General features: G+C 57.3%; 1 protein-coding gene across 3 annotated transcripts in view; it reads left to right on the top strand.

Annotated features, from left to right (window-relative positions):
- PPM1F (protein phosphatase, Mg2+/Mn2+ dependent 1F) overlaps positions 1–21,953 on the top strand; it is a 30,859-nt gene extending 8,906 nt beyond the window's left edge. For all 3 annotated transcript variants that reach the window (XM_072819110.1, XM_072819112.1, XM_072819111.1), the window contains 6 exons: positions 2,383–2,525; positions 7,557–7,759; positions 8,382–8,570; positions 11,690–11,833; positions 16,542–16,635; positions 17,827–21,953. In XM_072819110.1, the coding sequence (XP_072675211.1) occupies positions 2,383–2,525; positions 7,557–7,759; positions 8,382–8,570; positions 11,690–11,833; positions 16,542–16,635; positions 17,827–18,179 (1,126 nt within the window). In that variant the 3' untranslated portion in view covers positions 18,180–21,953. The remainder of the gene's footprint in view (positions 1–2,382; positions 2,526–7,556; positions 7,760–8,381; positions 8,571–11,689; positions 11,834–16,541; positions 16,636–17,826) is intronic.
- The last annotated feature ends 923 nt before the right edge of the window (positions 21,954–22,876 follow it).

Here is a 22,876-nt window from a genome sequence, read left to right as displayed (position 1 = left end):
GGCACCCCGTTAATTAGCAGGATGGCAGAGCAGGCAAGTCATATATTTTCTGTTCATCTTAACGGATTTACTTTCAGTTCTTTTTCTCCTTTTCTAGTATTTCTTCCCTGTGCAGACACAGTGTTCACACGTGTGGTCACATGCTGTCTATTCTGTGTCTGTCAGGTGCACCCCCACAGCAGGTCCCCTGGCAGCAGCCTGGCGCGCTCCCGTCCCTCCCTTCTGGTCCCCTGGCAGCGTGTAGGCCCCTGGGGGTAAGGGGCCGCAAGCAGGGTGGTGCATGGCGCTGTCTCAGGTTGTAAATGGTGTCCTTCATGAGACTGTTGGGAAGTCAGATCACCAAGTCCAGTGGCGCAGTGATTTACATCCTGTCTTCCCCCTTGTTGTCAGCATTTCCGTGTCTCACCTCAGGTCCCCAGACAGTGCACACCTTACACTATAATTATTCCTCTTCATTTTCATCTCTGCAGCTAGATGCAAGCTTGAAAACCCCAAAGCGGGTGGGACTGGAGTATTTGCTGGGTACCTGGGCCTTGTACACACTTTCTGTTCACTGAAGCATCTTCTAGAGTCTTTAGGATCCCTGACCACTGCAGGGCCTGAGTGCCTGGAGGGTGTGCAGAGGCAGGGGGGAGGGGGACCCCTGGATGGGGCGGGAGGGTGCATCCAGGAAGCCAAGCCTGTGGCCTGAGTCCAGGCATTGTCTGTGTCCCCAGGGCCGGAAGCTGCTTCCCTGCCCCGGTGGCCTCTGCAGGCCTGCAGGAAGCCACAGCACCACCTCCCCAGGAGCAAAGGGAACAGTGCCCCTTCTCCCTGCTGTGAAAAAGGAAAACCCAGTAGTTAGCAGGAAATCCCCAAATGGCAGGGGAACTCATTTCTCATGTCTCGGCTGGTTGTTTTTCAAAGGTAGTTCCAGAGGCCTCTCCCCTGAGTCACCCTCTCATTTTAAAAAAAATCATAAATCCATCCCAGTAGATTCCTAAGACTATCTATAGACACACCATGGATGCCTATCCCCCAAAGGGAAGTGGACCCATTTACGTAGCTTTTGGGAGGTCCTTGCCCTTGGGGGAAAAAGCCAGGTGTGTCTGCCCAGCAGAGAATCACTGGCTACCCTGGGTGTTGGCCCCCAGCCCTCAAGGACAGACACACAAGGGTGAACACACATCCTCTGGCCTATGAAGGGTTCCCACTGATGGGGAGGCAGATTCCGGTGTTGGGATATGTCTAGACATACAGGGCCACCAGTGGGATGGGCTCCCTTTTTTTTTTTTTTTTTAAGATTTTACTTATTTATTCATGAGAGACACAGAGACAGAGACAGAGAGAGGCAGAGACACAGGCAGAGGGAGAAGCAGGCTCCATGCCGGGAGCCCAATGCGGGACTCGATCCCAGGACTCTAGAATCACGCCCTGAGCCAAAGGCAGATGCTCAACCACTGAGCCATCCATGCGTCCCTGGGATGGGCTCCTTATGCGCAAGAGCCAGGGGACACTTTCTATGGACACAGCGCATGTAGGCTGAGCCTCTTAAAAAAATATATTGTCTCAGTGTTTTGGAGGCTGGAAATCCAAGATCAGGGTGCCAGTTGGGCTGATTCCTTCTGGTGATTTCTGGCTCATTTCCCCAGCATCTGCCTCCATCTTCTAGAGTTCTCGCTGTGTGTATCTGTGTCTGAATGTCCCCTTTTTATAAGGAAGAACACCAGTGTTACGGGATTAGGGACCCACCCTAGTCCAGTAAGACCTCACTCTAATTGCATCTGTTTCTTTGTTTTTTTTTTAAGATTTTATCTATTTATTCATGAGAGACAGAGAGTGGCAGAGACACAGAGGAAGAAACAGGCTCCTCGCAGGGAGCCTGATGTGGGACTCGATCCCTGGATCCGGGATCATGCCCTGAGCCAAAGGCAGATGCTCAACCACTGAGCCACCGAGGTGTCCCTAATTGTATCTAAGTCAGGTCACATTTGAAGGCACTGGCAATTGGAACTTCAATATATGAACTTTGGGGGACACAGTTCAACCCATAAGACTCCTGAAACACTAGAGGTCCCTAGCCAGTATTGGTGACCAGAAGCAGTCATCAGGCTGGACACTGGGCAGTTTGTGCTACCCGGCCCCGAGCCCAGCAGACACATCTTCTCCCCCCGGCAGCCCCCAATCATGTTTGGTGTAGCTCGGGACCTGGTAAGTGGCATCGAGTGGATGTCCCATCCAGCTCCCTGGGGCTCAGAGGCCGGCCTGCTCCTTGTTGCTGCACGTTGTGGTGCAAGCGGCCGTCACTCCCTCCGGAAGGGCCTCCCTGAGTGGAGAGGAGGGCTCCATGTGGAGCATTTGGGGCCGTGCCAGCCCCCCTTCACTTCTTGTTCCTGTCCCCAGGAGCGCTCCACCTCCACTTGCTGCATCTCTGGCCCATGAGGCAGTTTCCCAGCTGCTACAGACCGACCTTTCTGAATTCAGGAAGTTGCCCAGGCAGGAGGAGGAAGAAGATGACGATGAGGAAGAGAAGGCCCCTGTGACCTGTGAGTTCTCTTCCCTCCCTGGCCTGGAGGCCTAGCAGGCGACACACTAGCCAGACAAGGGACGGGCGGCGGGGAAGTGCCAGTTTGCCAGATTTCAGGGCTCAAGTGGGCGCCGCTGCTTTTCCCGTTTTTGCTGGTGGAAGGGCGGTCGCGGGCAGCAGGCAGCAGTGGCAGAGTCAGGATGCAGAGAAGGCACTTGTAGCAGCGTCAGGTCGGCAGGGGGAGCGTGGCAGCCATCTCCCTGAGCTTCAGAAGCTGCCAGGGGATGAATAATGCTTTTCCCGTTCTACATGGGAGGAAGCTGACGTGGTAAGTCCGTCGCCCACTTGCTCTTCTGTCTCAGCTGACGTTCCCCCAGGGTGGCGTGGGAGCCAGGCGGTGACATGTGAGCGGCTCCTGGGGCCAGCCTCAGGTCCAGCTGGGTGAAAATGCCAGCATTTGGGCCTATTGCCTCGGCTGATCCAACTTGGGACCCCGTGGGGTGGAGACGCGGCAGCATCTGTGAGAGCTAGCTTGGGGTGGGCCTGTCCGTCTGCCTCCTCCTAGGACACTGGTTAGTGGGGCGCACCATGGGCCACCCCACACAGCCAGGGGGACCCAGAGTGGGCAGTGAACCTCATCATAAAAAGTCAGGACTCTTATGTTGCGTGTCTTTCTTTCAGTTTCCTAATACATTAGCCCCCCTCATCTGAGAGGGGTACATTTCTTTTTTTTTTTTAAGATTTTATTTATTTATTCATGAGAGACACAGAGAGAGAGAGAGAGGCAGAGACAAAGGCAGAGGGAGAAGCAGGCTCCATGCAGGGAGCCCGACGTGGGACTCGATCCCGTGTCTCCAGGATCACGCCCTGGGCTGAAGGCGGCGCTACACTGATGGGCCCCCCCCCATCCAAGCTGCCCTAGAGGTATACATTTCAGGACCCCCCAGGGGATGCCTGAAGCTGCAGATCATACCAAATCCTGCATTTTTTTCCTATACACACATACCTATGACAAACTTTAATTTCTAAACGAAGCACAGTAAGAGATGAACAATATCTGATACTAACATAGAACAGTAAAACACGCTGTAATGAGAGTCCTACGAAGGTGGCCGTCCTCCCTCTAAGTATCTTAGTGTACCGCTCTCACCCTGCTGGTGATGATGGAGATGGTAAGATGCCTACGTGATAAGATGAAGGGAGGTAAGGACGAGGGTTACAGTGTAGGGTTAGGCTACCACTGACCTCTGACAGTACATCAGGAGGATGGTCCCCTTTCCAGACCGCAGTCAAAGACCTGTACCCGAAACCGTGAAAAGCGAACTCCTGCATGGGGTTGGGGGACGGACTGCCATAGATTTGTTGATCCGGTCCTCTTATATATCGCTTATGATGACTTGCGTCTTGTCCCATATTTGTTATCTGTGTGACTTGAAGCTTAGCATTAGTGCGAGCACTGAGGGCAAAGCAAGGGGGGTGGGGGTGGGGGGCGCAGAGAAAGAAGACAAAGCCACGCGGGCCCCTCGCTTCAGCCAGTGCTGAGTTCCCATCTGTGTCCCCTGCCTTTTCCGCGGCTTCCTGCCCACATTCCATGCCGCGGGGCCTCGCATTCCTGCCTGGGAGGTGGCGGGGCCCCAGTGACAGGGAGCCATTGTCCTCAGCAAAGCCTGCAGGCTCCCGCCCCACAAAGGGAGGGCCCCACCCGCGAGTCCCGCGGGAACCCAGCGCCACCTGCTGGCGGCAGGCCCCGGGCGCTCCACGTGGGGGCTCCCAGGCCGGGGAAGAGGCTGGGCCCCGCGGGGAGGAAGTCACAGCCTGCCCCGCCCTCCGTGCCACCTGGGCTGGCCTGGGTCAGCCGTCCCTGTCACCGGAGCAGCACGCAGTAAGGTCTGTCGTCTCGAAGCCCTTCTCGCAGAATTGGCATCACGGCGCGTGTTAGAAGCACCACTGCTCGAGGGCAGCGGTATGACGAAGGCCGTGTGGCTGGGTCAGGCCGAAACGCCAGCCGGGCCCCTCCAGTGGGCCGGTCCTGTGGGCGCCAGGATGAGGCCCGGGCGGCTCCTGCGGCGGCATCAGGAGGCCGAGCCGCGCCTCCCGTTGCTTATCCATCGCTTATCGTCGGCGTGATTGCCTTTGCACAAGCTGAAATTCAGGTTCAAACATGTCGGCAGGAAAGGTAGCACAAACCTAAGGCAAGAGAGTACCTGGTCCCTGTGCCTCCCTGGGTGTCTCAGGCCTGATAGAAGCGGAGCCCAGAGGGAGAGGGAAGGAGCCCTGCCGGACGGTCATCTGAGCCCGGCCATCCAGAGCCAGGGAAGGAGGGGGCTGCGGAGGCCGTGGCGCAGCCCAGCTGAGCGAGGGGCCTCCGACCGGTTGGCAGGGGTTCACTGAGCCAAGTGCGTGTGGACCTGTCGTCCCCGAGCTGAGCCTTCCTGTACCCACAGCCCCCTGGGCCGGCCCTGCTGGTCCCCCACCTCTTGCCAAACCCCTGATGATCACCTGTGTCCCAGATGCGGCGACAGTGGCCAGTTCCAGACACTAGTACCTCCGCCTTGATGCGTGGATTCCCTCACACGTGTCTTGCCATGGCCTCTTGTGCTCACAGACCCTCTCTGCCTCCCCTGGCCTCTGCCCTTCTCTTTTCGTTCTGTGGCCTCCACCTTCGGGCCAGAGGTCTTCCTTTTTCAATACCTCCCTTCCACCCCCGCAAGTCCTTCCAGTGTGGCTTGCAGCTCTCCTGGGGGTCTGCCCTTAAATCCCCCTCTGATGCCTGGCCTGACGTGCCTGTACCTGCCTCATACACCTGGGCCACCAAGATTCCCAGGAGGGTTTAGTATGTGGAGATGACCTGAGTCTCCGAGGCTTGCCACCTAAGCATTCCTTGGGACCTGTTCCTTGTTAATCTTTTCTTTAGAAGGCAGGTTTAGGTAGGATTTGGGATTGGTGTGCGTGTGTGTTTTAGGGGCTATTACCTGTTGTTGCATAACAAATGCCCCCTAAAATTTAATGGCTTAAAACAAACATTTCTTATCGCATGGTTTCTGTGGGTCTGGAATTTGGGAGCGGCTGAGCTGGTGGTTCTGGCCCCGGGTCTCCCGAGACCATGGTCATGGGCCTGTGGCCAGTGGGGCAGAGCTTCCATTTCCAAGGGTTTCAGTCACTTGGCTGTTGGCACGAGGCTTCACTCCCTCATCATGTGGACCCTTCACAGGGCTACGCGTACGTCCTTACACCATGGCAGCTGGCTTCCCTCAGGGCCAGTGATTCACCAGGAAGATGGAGAGAGAGAGACAGAGACAGACAGGGAGGAAGAGAGAATGTGTAAGATGGGAACCCTAGCGCCTCTTAGGAAGCAGCTCATGGTCACTTCCATTGCATTCTGTTTATTAGGAGCTGGTCGCTAAGGCCCATGCTCAAGAGAGAGAACTGGGCTCCCAGTCAACCGTCAGAGAATTTATGGACATATTTTGAAACCATCATCTGGGGCTCACACTTGTCACAGAAAATTGAGAAAGCGCCATAAAAGTATTCTGAAAAAAACAAATCACCTGTAGAACCACCACCTGCAGACACCCACTGCTGACATTTCGATTGTACGCTTTTCTTGCCTTTTATTTTCTGGATCCAAACAGTTGAAGGCTTTTTCATGTCCTTGTGATCAAACTGTATGTGGGATTTTCTGTTCTTTTCCCATTGCATTTTTTTCTTAATGTTTTTCCTTATTATGGCAACCAGCATTTTACATGCTCTCACGCTCTACAAAAGTCCATTTTTGTTTTACCCTTTAATTTTTTCCCATTAAACTTGGAGATAACCGTAGGCTTACATGCTGTGTAAGAGCTAACACAGAGGGATTGCATGCATCCTTTCAGTTTCTCCCAATGGTAACATCTTTAAAAACTACAGTAAAATATCACAACCAAGATTTTTTTTAAGATTTTATTTATTCATTTATGAGAGACACAGAGAGAGAGGGGCAGAGACATAGGCAGAGGGAGAAGCAGGCTCCAAGCAGGGAGCCTGATGTGGGACTCTATCCCGGGACTCCAGGATCCTGCCCTGGGCCAAAGGCAGACGCTCAACCTCTGAGCCACCCAGGCATCCCCACAACCAGGATCTTGACATAATCAAGATGCAGAACAATTTCCTCCTACAAGGATCCCTCAGGTTATCCTTAATGGACACCCTAATGCCCTGTGCCCCATCCCTAACCTTTGACAACTGTTAATCTTTTCTATTTCTATAATTTTGTCATTTCATGAATGCCTATAAATGGAATCATAGAGTACATAACTTTTGGGGATAGGCTTTTTTTCACTCCGCCTTGATTCTCTGAAGATTCATCCAGGTGTCTATAACGTGCCAGTAGCTTCTTCTTTCCTTCCTTCTGCAAGTAGTATTCCGTGCCATGATGTACCAAAGTTTACCCATTCACAGGGTGAAAAACACCTGGGCCATTTCCAGTTTTTGCCTATTACAGGTGAAGCTGCTGTGAACCCTGGGGCGCGCAGGTTTCTGTGTGAGCACAGTCTTAATTTCTCTGGGATAAGTGCCCAAGGGTGCAGTTGCTGGGCCGTGTGGCAGTTGCCTGTTTAGTTGCGAAAATCATGTTTAATAGCAGCTTAATTCTTCATCAAGAGAATAGACCATAATTTACTCTGTCACTGGATATATATTGCTTCTAATTAACGTGCAATTATAAATGATTTTGTACTTTGTTCTGAAATTATCTTTGCATTTCTGGCTGTTTCCTTGGGGTGGGCTCCCATGAGTGGAATTGCTCACTGTAGGACGGGAGGCTCCTTCCTGTGCATATTGCCAAACCAGACTGTGCTCAGTGCCGATGACCCAGACCGTCATGCATAGTTTGCTAGGCTGGTGCGCTCAGAATGGCCCGGGGGTGATGGGCTTGGTGGGGCCTGTGCCGGCCTATGGTGGGTGCTGTCTGGAGAGCCACAGGGGCCACAGGGAAAGGGGGGCAGGCCGAGTGAGTGGGGCCCAGCTGGCCCGCCTTGGTGCTTCCCTAACAGTCCTCTCTCACGCCCATCAGTGCTGGATGCCAAGGGCCTGGCACGAAGCTGCTTTAACCAGCTCTGGGAAGTATGCAGCCAGTGGCAGAAGCAGGTGCCCTCAACTGCCCAGGTTCCTCAGCGGCAGTGGCTGGTCTCCATGCATGCCATCCGGAATACACGCCGCAAGATGGAGGACCGGCATGTGTGCCTTCCCGCCTTCAATCAGCTCTTCGGCCTGTCGGTGAGTGCTCCACTTCCAGTGCTCCTCCTCCCGGGCCCCAGTCGGAGCAGGCTAGGAGGCCTTGTGTGGGGGTTCCGAGCAGAGCTGCCAGCCAGAGCTGAGGCAGGAGTGATCCCTGTAGCTGTCCCCTGAAGGCCAAGGTACCTGATGAGTCCAGGCACTTCATCGGGGGTCTGGGAGGCCCCATTCGTTGCCCCAGCACTTACTTCTGGGCCAGAGCAACCACCAGCCACCTTGCTTTCCCAGCTACGGGACTGAGGAAAGTGAAGGATCTGCCTGAGTCTGTCATAAGGGAGGCCCCAGGACTCACCCCAGACTCATGGTTCTGACGCTGCTTTGTCTCAGGTGCTGGGAGCCACCTGCTACACCATCCCTCATTCTATGTGCTCCAGCAACTCGTTACAGAAAGTGAACCGAAGCTCTGGAGCCTTGCCCTTTTGCAAATCTTGCAGCTCCTAAGTGCTTGAGTCAGGATGACCTGTCTGATGGCACAGGCCATGCTGATTCTTCCCAGACCCACCCCAGGCGGTGCCTGGGCTCCACCCGCAGACTAGAGCCTCCAGCTGGGTGGCAGCCTTGGTCGGGGCAAGGTCAGTGTGACTCCCACTGCACTCCCCATCAGGACCCCGTGGACCGAGCCTACTTTGCCGTGTTCGATGGTCACGGAGGGGTGGACGCTGCACAGTACGCCGCCGTGCACGTGCACACCAATCTGGCCCGCCAGCCGGAGCTGCTCACGGACCCCGCGGGAGCCCTCAGAGAAGCCTTCCGGCACACCGATGAGATGTTTCTCTGGAAAGCCAAGCGAGAGGTAAGAAGCAGTGAGCGGGCCTCGCATGCTGTTTGTGGGCCAGTAGCCATTAGCATCAGAGAGGCCCGTCTGGCAGAGGGAAAGGAATCAAAGCGATTGGTGGTGTTAGAAGGTCCTCACTAAACTCTGCTGGCCCTCATGTCTCTTCATTCCTACAGTAAAAGGGGGCTTTTGTCTTTCATTTGAATAAAAGCAGCATCAGGCTTGCCTCTGGTCCAGCATGCCTGGCCCCACAGCGACATGGACCTGCCCCACTCTGGTGGGTGTGCAGGGTTCACAGGGAAGGGCAGCCTGTTTTATTTTTTATTTTTTTAAAAGATGTTATTTATTTATTCATGAGAGACACAGAGAGAGAGAGAGGCAGAGGCACAGGCAGAGGGAGAAGCAGGCTCCATGCAGGGAGCCCGATGTGGGACTTACTCCCAGATCTCCAGGATCATGCCCTGGGCTGAAGGTGGCGCTAAGCCGCTGAGCCACCTGGGCTGCCCCCGGGCAGCCTATTTTAAAATGTGCCCAGGATTCTGCTTCAATTAGGTATGGCAAGATGACAGGCACTGACACCACCTTGAAAGAGGAGTTTTGTTACAGTGCCCAAGAGGAGACACCCTACCACACAGGGCCACATGGGGAGGCACCAGGGTTGGTCAGGAGGCAGAGAACACAGCATGGCCGGAGCCTTCACGGTGGCCTCACAGGAAGGCCTGGGCGAGGCAGGGTAGGCATGTTTAGGATTAGATAGTTTCTCGGGACGCCTGGGTGGCCCAGTCGGTTAAATGTCTGCCTTCAGCTCAGGTCATGATCCCAGGGTCCTAAGATCAAGCCCTGTGTCGGGCTCCCCACTTAGCGGGGGTCTGCTTCACCCTCTCCCCCGCCCTGTCTCCCCACTCCTGCTCTCTCTCTTCCTTTCTCCATCTCTCAAATAATCTTTTAAAAACATTCTTTAAAAAAGGATTGGATAGTTTGTATAACCTCAATGGGCTCTCTGCTACTGGGGCTGCCCCCAGCTGTCCAGGCCAGGGGAAGGAGCCTGGCATGAGAGACAGAGGAGGTGGCTGAGGACATGGGTTCACACCGGCTGCCTGGCTCATGCATGAAGTTTGTGTGCTCGGGGCAGACATTTGCTGTCTTTAAGGATCAGCCTGTCCTGGGAGGGGCACTCTCTCCAGGATTAGTAAGTACCTTAATTTGTCAGAGCCTCAGAAAGTAGAGGCACCCAGCTGGCTCAGTCAGAAGAGTGAGACTCTTGATCTCGGGGTTGTGAGTTCAACCCCCATAGTGTGTGTAGAGATTACTTAAAAATTTTAAAAATATTGAAAAAAAATTGTTTTAACTTTTATTTTTTTAAGATTTTATTTATTTATTCATGAGAGACACAGAGAGAGAGAGAGAGGCAGAGACACAAGCAGAGGGAGGAGAAGCAGGCTCAGGCGTTCAACCTCTGAGCCACCCAGGGATCCCCCCCAATTTTTTTTTTTTTTAAAGAAGAAAAGTTGGGACACCTGGGTGGCTCAGCAGTTGAGCATCTGCCTTCGGCTCAGGGCGTGATCCCAGGTCCGGGGATCAAGTCCCGCATTGGGCTCCCTGCATGGAGTCTGCTTCTCCCTCTGCCTGTGTCTCTGCCTCTCTCTCTGGATTTCTCATGAATAAATAAAATTTTTTTAAGAAATAAAATAAAGAAGAAAAGAGAGAAAATAAAACGCATGATTAATACACGGCCCCACCTCCCCTTGCTCACTCAGGTCTTGGCAGGCTGCTGGTGTCTGCTGGGCGTTTCCTTCCTCGGAAATTGTAGCCACGTAGGGATGAGGCACTTGTTTCTGAAAGAACACATCTGACCCCTCCTCTGTGAACTTACCACCCACTGAACCTTACCTGCAGAACTTCCATGGGGCCCTCCCAGCAGCCCTGCGAGGTGGCTACTAAAATTGTGTTCATTTTAGACATCAGGAAACTGAGGCCCAGAGAGCTTAAAGGACCTGCCCCAGTCAACATAGCTCGTAAGGACACTTGGAAAGGGGTGTACAGCAGATGCTCTGAGCACATACTCCCGCAGAAATCAGCAAAGCCAGACTTGCATCTTAATAGAAAGCCGTGTAGCATCTAAAACTGTAAAGCGAGGGACACCTGGGTGGCTCAGTAGTTGAGCGTCTGCCTTTGGCCCAGGGCATGATCCTGGAGTCCTGGGATCGAGTCCCACGTCGGGCTCCCTGCATGGAGCCTGCTTCTCCTCTCTCTGCCTGTCTCTCTCTCTCTCTCTCTCTCTCTGTCTCTCATGAATAAATAAATAAAATATTTTAAAAATAAATAAATAAATAAAACTGTAACGCAGGAGCCACTGAGGTGCTTCAGCCCTCGTGGCCACTGTCACCCCGGGCGGTGAGCTCCGGGCCACCTCCCAGAATAGTGATTCTCTGAAGCAGGTATTTAGACTAGGCTGCTAGTATTTTAAGATACCTTTATTGAGGGATCCCTGGGTGGCGCAGCGGTTTAGCGCCTGCCTTTGGCCTGGGGCGTGATCCTGGAGACCTAGGATCGGATCCCACGTCGGGCTCCCTGCATGGAGCCTGCTTCTCCCTCTGCCTGTGTCTCTGCCTCTCTCTCTCTCTCTCTGTGTGTGTGTGTGACTATCATGAATAAATAAAATCTTAAAAAAAAAAAGATACCTTTATTGAGATATAACTGACACATAATACATTGTGCATATTACAAGTGTACAATGTGCTGTTGGTTCCATAAAAAAGTGTATAGTTGGATAGGTTTTGGCATGTGTCTACAGCTGTGTAACCCTCCCCACAGTAACGGACATATCCATCACCCCCGAAGTGTTTCTTCCGTCCTTTGTCACCCCACCCTCCTGCCCACCTAATCCCAGGACAACCACCTATCTGCTTTCAGGCATTACAGATGATAGAGTGCGTGCTTTCTAGAGTTGTATGTAAACGGGACCACACAGGATGTGCTCTCCTGTCATGCGGCGTGGGAGAGTCCTGTGCCCCAGTGTGCTTTACCAGTTCATTCCTTTGACCTGGCTGAGCGCTGTTCCAGGAGCCAGTCCGTCTAGACAGGCGTGGGCCCGCAGAGCCGGCACCCAGCCCACCCGCTCCCCTCTCTCCCTGCAGCGGCTGCAGAGTGGCACTACAGGGGTGTGCGCACTCATCGTGGGAAAGACCCTGCACATCGCCTGGCTTGGGGACTCCCAGGTCATCCTGGTGCAGCAGGGACAGGTGGTGAAGCTGATGGAGCCTCACAGGCCTGAGCGACAGGTAAGCCCCCTCTGTCTATCCCTGGGACATCCCCAGCCCCCTGTCACACTGCACAATAGCAGTTGGTCGGATGGGTGAGGAAGTAAGAGGGGCCCTGGACCATCTATCTAGGGAGCTCCTGGTGTTCCTCCAGAGGGAGGGCCCTTCTGACTCCAGTGTCTGGGGCTGAAGAGGGGCGGTCCCCTAAAGCTTGAGGCATTAACAGCCAAAAGTCCCAAGTGAGCCCTTCTCACCACAGTGGCATGGAGCCTGGAGCTGCAGGGGAGACCTGGGGCCTCTGCCCAGCAGGCAGCCCGGGAAGCAGGGTCTGAGTGCTGGGTCCCACACTTTGTGCGGGTGGGCCAAGGGTAGCTGGCCACCTAGGCTATGGGGGATGGCTCCAGGGAGGAGGTGATGCTGAGCCGGGTAGGAAGGAACCAGCCTTGGGGCTTCATTGGGTAGTGGCTACGCTGAGATCTTGAGGTCACTCAACTGTCTGAGCCTCAGGGTCGTCACCTGAACACAAGGATGACATTCCTCTGTGTCCAGTCTGCCTGTCTCCTGAAGTAGGAGAGCAGGAGATCACATCCTGGGGCACGCCCACGTGCCCTGTCCCCACTCGGCTATCCCCACGTGGTTGGGCATTCCACGGCAGCACCGGCAGCGCCCCCACCCTTCCGTAGGGCTCCGCAGAGCTCCGTTCTGGACTCCTGTCCATGGACATCCAGGCTCCCTCAGTCCCTGTGCTAGGAGCAACACCGCAGTGAATAGCTTTGTACGATATTTCATTGCTCAGGGTGCAGCACGTTAACAGAGCAGCTTCCTAAAAGTGGGGCGGAGGGGTCCAAGTGTTCACAACTGTGGTCCTGGCACAGTTGCCACACTGCTCCCCTCAGGCTGCGTGGCCACGGGAGTCCCTTTGCCCACGGCCCCACCGAACCATCGGCTCCTGACAGTCTGAGGGGAAGGGAGGCGGCTGTTCAGTTTGCGTTTGTCTCATGGACCAAGACTGAGCACCTTCTCAAACACTGAAGATCATTTACATTGCCTTTCTGGAGAGCCCTTCGTTCTTGTCCTTGACTCATTTGTCTCCGGAGCTGTTGCTATTGTTCTTATCAGTTTGTAGGTCAGCACTTTGTCTACAGCAGTTTGCACATAGCCCCCCACTTGGTCTTTGCTTATGGGCTTTCGCCTTGTAGACACGTTGGCTTTTATATAACCGACCGGAGCTGTCCTTCTGTGGCTTCTGGATTTGGAAAGTACTGCAGGGAGTGTCAGGCAGCGATCCCTAAAACAGCGGGGAACGCAGCTTTCCTTGGCCTCAGCTCCTGCATATGTTCTCCCTACCATAGAGAGGAGAGGACTGAGGCTCAGAGACGTAAGTAATTTGCCCAGAGGACACAACTGAGAAGTGGCATCTGTCCTGTGTCCCTCCACCCTCACTGCAGCCCTGAGGCATTTGGCACCTGCTCCCCGGTGGACCATTCTTCCCTGAGACAGGCAGTCAGGTGAAATGCAGTCTAAGTCAGAACTAGGCACGAGCCTCTGTTCGGGGTGCCTGGCCTGCTCCTGCCTGCACCCCTGCAAGCTTGCTGGTGTGCCTCCTCTCCAGCCCAGTAGGGCCTTCTCTGGGCAGCATTTCCCAGACACTGCCTGAGCCCTGCAGTGTAGCAGCATCACAAAGAGCGCAGCCAGACAGCTGTGCTTGGTCCTGGCTCTACCCATTTCAGCCTTGAGCACCTGTCTGTGAAACGGGGTTCCCGGGAGATAAGAATCAAGCTGCCTGGGACATGTGGGGTGCTGGGACCACAGCTTGCATGGGAGAAGCCTGCCAAAGTGTCTGTTCCCTCGTTAATATGCACCCCACATGGCTGGAGAGACTAGATCCCAGAGCTCTCTTGACCCCGCCAGCTATGCCCAGCTAATGAGCCCTGTGATCCCAAGCTTAGCCTGTCACCCACACAGAGAAGTAATCAAAGACCCGGTGAACAGTCTCCCACAAAAAGCAGCCATCACCACATTGGTCACGAGAGTAGGAAACTGGTGACAACCTGGTGAGCTGCAGGGAGGGCCTGGCAGCTGCCAAAACCGGCTGTGAGGTACATGTGGGGACCCCATGGCACTCTACCTTGGTCTGCTGCTGTCTGGACAGAGCCTGGATCTGCTGTCTGGATTCAGTGCAGGCCAGCAAACAGCACCCAGGAGTTTACTGAGGCAGTGAGCCTCCTAGCACCTCTCAGGGTAACGGGCAGCCACAAGCCACAGGAGTGGGCAAAGTGCCGGGAGATGCCAAAGAGGGGAAGGAGCAGGAGCCAAATCCTGGCAGTCGGTGGTCCCCAATAGGCCAGGCATAGGGTCCAGAAGGAAAGGGTAGGTTTAGGCAGGACCAGCCACTGAGAAACTGCTCTTGTGTTAGGAACTTCATAAGAAATCTCTGGAAGCTTCTGGAATGATCAGACCACCGGAGGGTAGGCTGAGAGCTGGGTAACAATAAAGGCCACTGCAGTCTCCTGGCCAGCAATGGGGAGGACCTGCCTGTCAAGGTAGCCTCAGGAGGGACAGAGAAGAATCCAGGTTTTTGAGGATGGGGAGGGGGCCTTGGTTATCCAAGAAGATGGTGATGCCATTAGTCAGGGGACCAGGGGCCAGGGAGGACAAGGTGGGGTGTTACATATGAGTGCAGGGTCGGTAAGACACCCTGTGAAGGCAGGCAGGTCTGGGGCTGCGGGCCTGGGGGCTGCATGCTCACAGAGCTGAGGTGTGTGGGAGGTGGGGGGGAGCGTGTGGCAGGAGAGCGGGCATGTGCCATCAGAAGTAGGAGGGAAGCACAGCCTGATGGAAACCTGGGAGGAGAGCCTGGGGGTGGCCGAGTGCAGTGCCGGTCACATTGGCTGTGCAGCTGACCTCACTGCCAGCCAAGCCCAGGAGGAACAGGCCACTGCCTGAGAAGTGCTCAGGTGAGTGAGGCTACTCAGTCCAGGGCAGGAGGGAATGAGAGGAAATGGCTGGACAGGGTCGCCTCTCTGAAGTAGGGGACCAGAGGCCCAGCTGAGTAGGGCCTCGAAATCCAGATTGGGTGGGAAATGGCCCTTAGTGGGAACCCACTTGGCCACCAGCTCTGAGCTCGACCGTGGAGAAGCTGTTTCGGGCCAGTGGGGAGGATGAGCGGGAAGGCAGCTGAGGGGTGGGTGTCAAGGAGATAGGAGACCAAGATAGGGATGCCCCAAGTCCAATGATCCCCTAGTCCTGGGCCAGGCATGGTGACACAGGTGGGAGTCATGGGATGGGGTAGGCAGCTGGGATGCAGCATGAGGGTAGAGGGAGAAAACCAGGGTCAGGACAGGGAGTGAGTGGGAGGAGGGATGCTGGGATAGAGAAGTGAGGCCTGGTTCGGCCGCCTGCTCTCTGGCTCACAGACGGAGTTGGCCCATCAAGCCGAGGGCCTGAGCTAGTGGTTTCGCAAAGGTGCTTCCGTCAGCGGCGGCCACAGAGGAGCTGTGACCCAGCAACCTTTCTGCCCTCCCGTTCAGCCCAGCCCTGTCCCCACAGCCGGCTCAGAAAGCCTGAGCCCCCTGGCTGGACGGCCTCTGCAGGCTCAGCGTGCCAGGGAGCACTGGACCCGCTGGGAGATTCCCACTGGGAGCGGCGGTGTCCAGGAGTTCCCGTTCCCAGGGGGCAGAGGTGGACTTGGGGGCTGTGCAGCCCGGCTGTGAGAGGGCCCCAGAGGCAGCTCACAGTTCACCCTCTGTCACCCCTTCGCCATGGCCCCACCTCGCGGACATTGAGTGGGCTGTGCTGGGCTGGAGTGTGTAGGAAACCATATCTTCCTACAGACGCAGGTTGGGGGTGCCCTCTGAATTGTGCGAAGCTCCTCAAAGTCCCCAAGGGGTGGGGATCAGGCCGGAGGCCAGGGATTGCTCCCGTCCGTAGGTCCGTAGGCCTCTGCATGTGCGCGGATCCACCTGCCTCTCCCCAGACCCTGCCAGTCTCTCTTCCCCTTCCACCTGCTTATTCCTTCCTCCTTGCCCACATTCATGGCCCTTTCGGCCTTTTTCTGGCACCGCCCACACCACGGTGGGTGCTCCGGCCCAGAGGGAGCAGTGCAGGCAGGTCAGGTCCTGTCCTGCCTCCTGTGCGGGAGCCTCCGCTGGAACCGCATGGGAGGCCCAGCCTTTGGTGTCAGTGTGCCCCTCCCCCTGCAGTAGGTCCCTATCAGCGCGGAGCCCCTCTGCAGGTGGAAGGGCCCACATCTGTGGTCCCAGAGAGAGGGGCCTGGGCTGCCAGCAGACACTGTCCCGGGGGGCGTGGGAAGCTCCCAGCCGAGGAGGCTGGTGCCCTGGTGGTGGGTGCTGCTTCCACTTGGGGTTGGGGGAAGGGCTTTGAGAAAGAACAGGGCCTGGGTCAGGTTTCATCCAGCCCTGGCAGGTCGCCAGGACGGAGCACAGGCTTGCTCTCTGTGCTCTTGTCCCAGCGGCTTGCAATGAGGGGACAGTATCCTGAGTGAAAGGTGAGGCAACGGGGGGTCAGTGGCCGCGGGTGGTCCATGTCTGCACCGTAACTGAGGTGGCTGTTCCTGCAGCCGGAGACCCTTCAGGTCTCCCTGGTCTCTGACTGTTGTCCTGATGCCTCCTCTGGGCATCATTCACGAGCTGCAGCTCCCCTCGCACAGCCACGCTGGGCAGCCTGCCCCGCGGGTGCACCCCGGCCCCTACTCTGGCTTCCCCCACAGGATGAGAAGGAGCGCATTGAGGCGCTGGGCGGCTTCGTGTCCCACATGGACTGCTGGAGAGTCAACGGGACCCTGGCCGTGTCCAGAGCCATCGGTAAGGAGCCAAGGGGCGGGAGACGGAGGCCTCTTGTCTGAGGCCCAAGGGTCACCCAGCTGTAGGGGACAGTCGCGTCCTGGGCTGCTAAAGCACCTGTGGCCTGTGGGGCCATGTAATCAGACTGCGAGGGGCCTCTGGTAAAGTTAGCGCACGTGCAGACACCTCAGAAACTTCCACCTCCTGGTTTAAGCTGTAGCAGTGATCTCCCCACTAAAACAGCTCCCCAGAAAAACCTCCTAGGAGACCCTTGGATAGCTGCTATACGTGCTAGAAGGTCATTTACAAATATTCTATAATTTAAGATTATTGGTTACCTGCCCCCCATTCATCCTGATTCTTAATAAAAAAAAAAAAAAAAAAAAGGAAAAGAAGCAGCCTCCTGTCCCCCACAAGCCTATTTTCCCAGCATCCTATGGCTGCTGGGCCCCCGCCTAGGGCTCAGCAGCCGCACGTCTCCCCGAAGGTACTAAAACTCCATTCCTGCCGAGCCCCATGTGGCACCTGTCCCTCCTGGCCTTCCTGCCACAGGTGCCTGCCCAACAGCCCTTCTCCCTCTGCTGCCACCGTTGGGTCCCTGGACACACAGGGCTGGGGAGGTGGCAGGTGAGCCTCTCCAAGCGGAGGCTCCTTCCACGGAGGGGGGCCCCCCGGGTGGTTCCACGTCAGGGAGCGGAGCAGTCTGGTGCACGCTTGGAGGGCAGGGGACCCATAGAAGGAGGGGACCCGTGGGCCTGGGCAAGGTGTGAGGAGGGGACGGTGGGTTCCGGGCTCACCTTGAAGGTAACCCCCATGGGACTTGCTAGCATATGGGATCTGGGGTCTCAGGCAGAGGGGCCTGAGAGGAAGGGAACCTGCAGACGTGAGTACAAGGAACAGCAGGCCCTCGACCTCAGCCAGCTGCCCTCTCTGACTCCAGGCCCGGCTCCGCTGGAAGTGAAAAGGCCGTTTGTAGAGCTGACCTCTGGCCCAGCTGGGCTCTAACTCTGCCCTCTGGACAGCAGAATAAGCCTGCCACATTGCCCTCTCGTGTTTTCTTCATAGCCCTTAGCACCACGTGAAATTACCTGCCCCCACGGTGAACACAGGGGTCGGAGCAGGGTGGCCACAGCGAGGCCCGGGCCCGCTGGGATGCACTCGGCCACGGGCAGCCCGGCCCTCTGACATGAGGCCCTTCTCTCCCGTGCCCAGGGGACGTGTTCCAGAAGCCCTACGTGTCAGGGGAGGCGGACTCGGCCTCTCGGGAGCTGACGGGCTCCGAGGACTACCTGCTGCTGGCCTGCGACGGCTTCTTCGACGTCGTCCCCCACCAGGAGGTCGCGGGCCTCGTCCACAGCCACCTGGCCCGGCAGCAGGGCAGCGGGCTGCAGGTTGCCGAGGAGCTGGTGGCCGCGGCCCGGGAGCGGGGCTCCCACGACAACATCACGGTCATGGTGGTCTTCCTCAGGGACCCCCGAGACCTACTGAAGGGCGGGGCCCAGGGGACAGGGGATGTGCCCTCTGGCCTCTCACAGCCAGAGACCAGCACTCCGCAGAGCAGCTAGGAGGTGTAGGCCCCCTGCCCCCACCCGCACCCCTCCCCTCAGATGCCTTAGGACCCGACAGGCGGTGGCGGGCAGGCGGGTGCCATCCTCAGTGCTTCCCCAGGGCCCCGAACCCCCTGCTCGCATCAGTCCATCCTGGTGTCTGGGGAACTGCACTGGGTGGTGGTGTTATTCATGCCCCGCTCGGGCAGGCAGTGGGGTGGCCTGGATCCCCAAAGGAGGCCTAGGGAAGAGACCTCACCAAAGAGAAGATGACCCAGGAAGTGGAGCAGCTCTTGCTCCCAGCCCCACTGGGTAGGGGCAGGGCCAGAGGCCACAGGCGCGGGCCACAGCCAGACCAAAGACACTGGGCCTGTGCCCGGGGCAGCAGGATGCTGCACGTGAGTCCCCGGGCAGACCCAGGAGCGACGGACATTTCCAAGCGTGTCCTGGGCGCCTGGCTCAGGCTTCTCGTTTGCTCCTCACTGGCCACGGCTGGGAGGCCCCAGTCTCTACAGATGGGCCTGGCTGGGCCTGGCCTGCCAAGCTGGCTTCCCGAGTGGGGAGAGCGGCCCCTGGGGAGGGAGGCGCACCAGGGATCTGGTCTGCAGTGGGTGCTCACGGCCCCCAGCCTCCCTGCCCCCCTGCCCCCCCATCCCGCGCACACCCAGGGAGGGGGAGGTCAGAACGATGACACGTGTGTCTTTTTATTTGTGGGCTTTTTCCCCCCCAGGGAAGTCTAACTCAGAAGCAGTATTTCAGGTTTTTGCCTTTGTTTTGTCAGTGCCAAGTTGACCTGTTGTGTCATATAACTTAAGCAGAGCTTAGCATTTATTTTATTCTTAGAAAACTTAAGTATTGATTTTTTTTTTTTTGAAGAAACTTCTTTTGCAGTATTACTGAATTTTTTTTTCCTAAATCAGGATTGAAACAAACACTTTTCCAGGTGGTGTTAATAAGCCATTCAAGTGCCTTAAACAGCTTTAGGTAAGGCTAGACCCGCCGGGCCTGGGACGGATTCTAATAGGCATGCTTCAGTTTTTTACAAAAGCAGGATTTATTTTGTTCTAGTGGCATGATTTTGGCTAGAATTCTTCCCGGACGAGTTCTTTCCACTTGTCATGATTCCATTCGCTGCTGGAAGTTAGCAAAGCAGCCCCTAAGAGCGTAGGCTGTGCTGTGCTACCTGGGCCAGACCACGGGCCTCCGGGAGCTCCGGGTGACCATGGCCCCGCCAGCCTCCCTCCACACCTTGGCCTTGCTGCTCATGTCTCATGTCTCTGGTTGGTGCCCAGGCTGAGGGACTGAGCTCCTTGAAGCGGGTTCCTCGTTTGACTGGAATGTTCCAGAATGTCTTGTGTTAGTAATCGAGTCGGTTTCATTGGGAAACACGCTGAAGAGGCCTTGGCAAGTCCGAAGCAGGCTGGGGGGCTTTGGCTTGGTTTGGAGCCTGTCCCGCTCACCTGCCCCACAGCCCCCAAAACCCTCCTGTCTCCCGCTCGCCATGGCTGTCACCCTCTGCCACCTGGCTCTGCCCACAGCCTAACTGCCTCAGGGAGGGCTCCACATTCCCTAGCATGCTCTGGGCAGGTGAGGCTTGGGAGCCACGAAACCCCAGGTGCCTGGCTGCTCACATCCAGTGAGGTGGATATGGCATGTGTGTCAAGTTGGAAGTGGCAGGTTAGGTGGAGTCCAGGCAGAAGTCAAGGGCCATGAGAGAGGGATCTCTGGTGGGAGGACCCAGGCCTACAGGCCTGGGAAGAGCATTAGGTAGCTGAGCTGAGGCTTCTAGAGAATGTCGCTGGGAGATGGGCAGCAGGAGGGAGCTTGGCACCAGCCCCCAGGCCAGGAGGTCCGCAGAGTCCACCCGCAGTAGCCAGGCCCCAGCAAGGAGAGCGCAGGGAGGACCCTGATCGCGTGCACAGAGGGAGCCCTGCTGACGAGGAAGCGGGCAGTTGGGAGCCTCGGGGGCCCTCAGCCCAGGGAAGGGCAGTGGGTGAGATGCCCCCCTCCAGGCCCCAGACAAGCGGACCCTGACACAGGAAGGGAGGGAGCCAGCTCGGGCAGGCAGTGGGGCAGTGAGGTGCCACCCGCAGGCTCGGCGCTTACCCCTCACTCCCACAGCAGGGATAGAGCTGCTCGGATGATGGGGTCAGTGCCGTGGAAATGATGGGAAGTACCTTAAACACCACAATTCCAAGAAGGTTTGGTAGGAGCCAACAGTGACCTTGTGTTGCCCCACTTAACCGGAAGGCCCTGCTGCTCTCCGGGGGTCCAAAGCCCTTCTTCAGCCCTTCCCGGCCCAGGGCCGGCAGGAGGTGGCACGTGGCCCTGCCCTTCACCACCAGCCTGGCTGCTCCTGGGCATGATCTTAGCAGATGGAGGAAGCACGAGCTTCTGTTTTTCTCATTTCTTTGCTAATCTTATTCCGTGATTGCCATCAGGAGTGCGGCTTCACCCGTGGGGCCCGGATCCCCCACGTGATGGTCTGACTCCTGCCCGGGCTCGAGGCTCTCCCAGGAGATCTCTCCAGGCTTGTCCCAGTGCCCACCCCGCCTCTGGCAGAGGCCTCTGCTGTCTGGTGCTGCCCATCCTTGCCTTGGGGCTGAGGGCGCCCTTGTTCATGCTGCACAGACGCTGGCTTTGTGCAAGCACCTAGGCACAGAGGCCTCTTCCCTCTTGACCAGGGGCTGGTCAGCCTTGAAAGTCCTGGCCCCCCTTCTCTTCAGGCCACAGTCCGAGGAGGGCCCCTAGCCGGGCCCCCCTTCCCAACCCTCGCCTTGCCACTAGCTCATTGTGTGAGCTGAGCAAGTCCTGGAGCCTTCCTGGGCCTCAGTTTCTCCTTTAGAGGGTACAGGGTTGCACTGGATTTGTGTGGCAGATCCTGGAATTCTGGAGGTTCAGGGGCCAGCCTGGTGCATCCTGGGGAGCCGCGGCCAGTGCCGCGGGAGCCCCCCCCCCCCCCGCCCCGACCGCCAGCAGGGAGGGGTGATGAAGTATTATTAGTGTCTATTCTTGCAGCTAAGTGGGTTGGAAGAGAAAGGAGCCGCAGACGCTGGCGCCGTATGTGGATCACAAGCTGGGGCCCAGGTGGAGCTGAGCCCAGGCAGCGGCAGGGGGGCAGCAGGTGCCAGGCCCGGGGACAAGGCAGGGCTCGGCCGCGCCCTCCGCGCCCAGTCGTGCTGCCAGCCTGCTGCCGTGCGGGGCCGGGTGCGCGGCCTCCCCGACCTCGCTTGTCCTCGCGCCCAGGACTAGGAAAGGGGTGCGCTGCAGGGGGGACGGTGGCGGGCCCAGGCCCCCCTGGAGAGGCCCGGAGCCAGCCTTGGGCCGCAGCCCCGTGTCCCGCCCCCCTCCCTCGTGGGTGCCCCGGCTACCTCAGCAGTATTCCAGGGCTCGGGCGCGGCCCGGGCGGGTCTAGGCCTGGCCCTGACGGGGGCTGCACCGAAGCCCAATGGGCCCGTGCAAAATAAGCTGGTTTGGGTTTGCTTCTGCCTGTAGCCCACGGGAGGCAGCCCCAGGAGGCCCGCGCTTCTCGTCGAGGCTCCACAGCTTTGCCAAATGCGCCGAGCTTTGCCATTCAGTGCGCCGTGCCAGCCTTGCCAAGGGTTCATCTCTGCACGTCTCAGCAGGGCTCCTGGGAGAGGTGTTCTCTGCAAGGGGCGTCTTGTTCCAAGACGGGATGGCCATTGCCCTTGTCTGCAGGGCCAAGTCCCAGGATGTGGGGGCAGAAACTCAGTCTCCTCCCAGGGGTCACTGTGCTCAAGTGTCAATAAACCACGAGTTTTGAAACCCTGACGCCCGAGTCCTGCGTTCTCTCACCTCTGAGCACCTGGTGCCCCTGAGTGTCCACAGGGTGTGTTTAAAAGCCGCTGGGGCCCTGGGGGGCCATCTACCAATCTCCCCACAAAGCCAGCAGATTAACTGGGGAGATTGCCCTGCCTCCTGGCCAGCCAGCCCAGCCTGGTTCTCTTCCCTGGGCTCTAGGCCACCCTGTGCCAGCAGGCCGAGGGTCTGGCCACTGTGAGCCTGTGCAGAGGCTGACAGAGGGGCGAGGCCCAGGGGGACCTCACAACACTGGGGACCCCACAGGAGCCTGAGCATGGGGCCCCTCCCAGCGGAACACTCAGATGGGGGAGGGCAGGCCAGCAGCTGCCAGGAGCTCTCTTGTGCTCCTGGCTGAACTCGGACTCCAGGGCAACAGGAAAACATCCAGAATGCTTCCATGCAGACACTGCTGAACCATGGCCCCAAAGTGTAAGGGAGGCACTTGTGTTTTGGGGTTTGTTTGGTTGGGACCAGCTAGCCAGATTGCTGTGTCCCTCGCTCCTCCCAAGCCCTGCCCTGGAGCTAAGCCTTTGCCCACATTTGGGCCTTGCCAGGCCAGCTTCTAGTCCCTTCCCAAATCACCCTGAGAGCTTTCTGTGCGCCTCCCGTTTCAGGCCTCTCTGCAAGGGAGGCAGCTTTATCTGTCTCCATCATGTCACCGAGAGGGGGCTGGGGCTCGAGCCAGGCCCTGAGCACCACCCCCCCAGCCCCACCTACTCACCCATCTGTCTTCCCCCTGCCCGGTCCCCTCCGCCTCCTTGGAAGCTCCCTGCAGAATCTGCCCAGCAGAACCTCGTTCTTAAGTATATGCTGTCTTGATTGTTCACAAACGAGTTGCCTCGTGTGTCTGAATCTCATTGCTGTAGCCAGATGGCGGCTCCGCACTCCCCCCG

The sequence above is a fragment of the Canis lupus genome, assembly GCF_048164855.1.
Source record: "Canis lupus baileyi chromosome 27 unlocalized genomic scaffold, mCanLup2.hap1 SUPER_27_unloc_1, whole genome shotgun sequence".
Taxonomy (NCBI): domain Eukaryota; kingdom Metazoa; phylum Chordata; class Mammalia; order Carnivora; family Canidae; genus Canis; species Canis lupus.
This window is presented reverse-complemented; position numbering and strand designations above follow the sequence as displayed.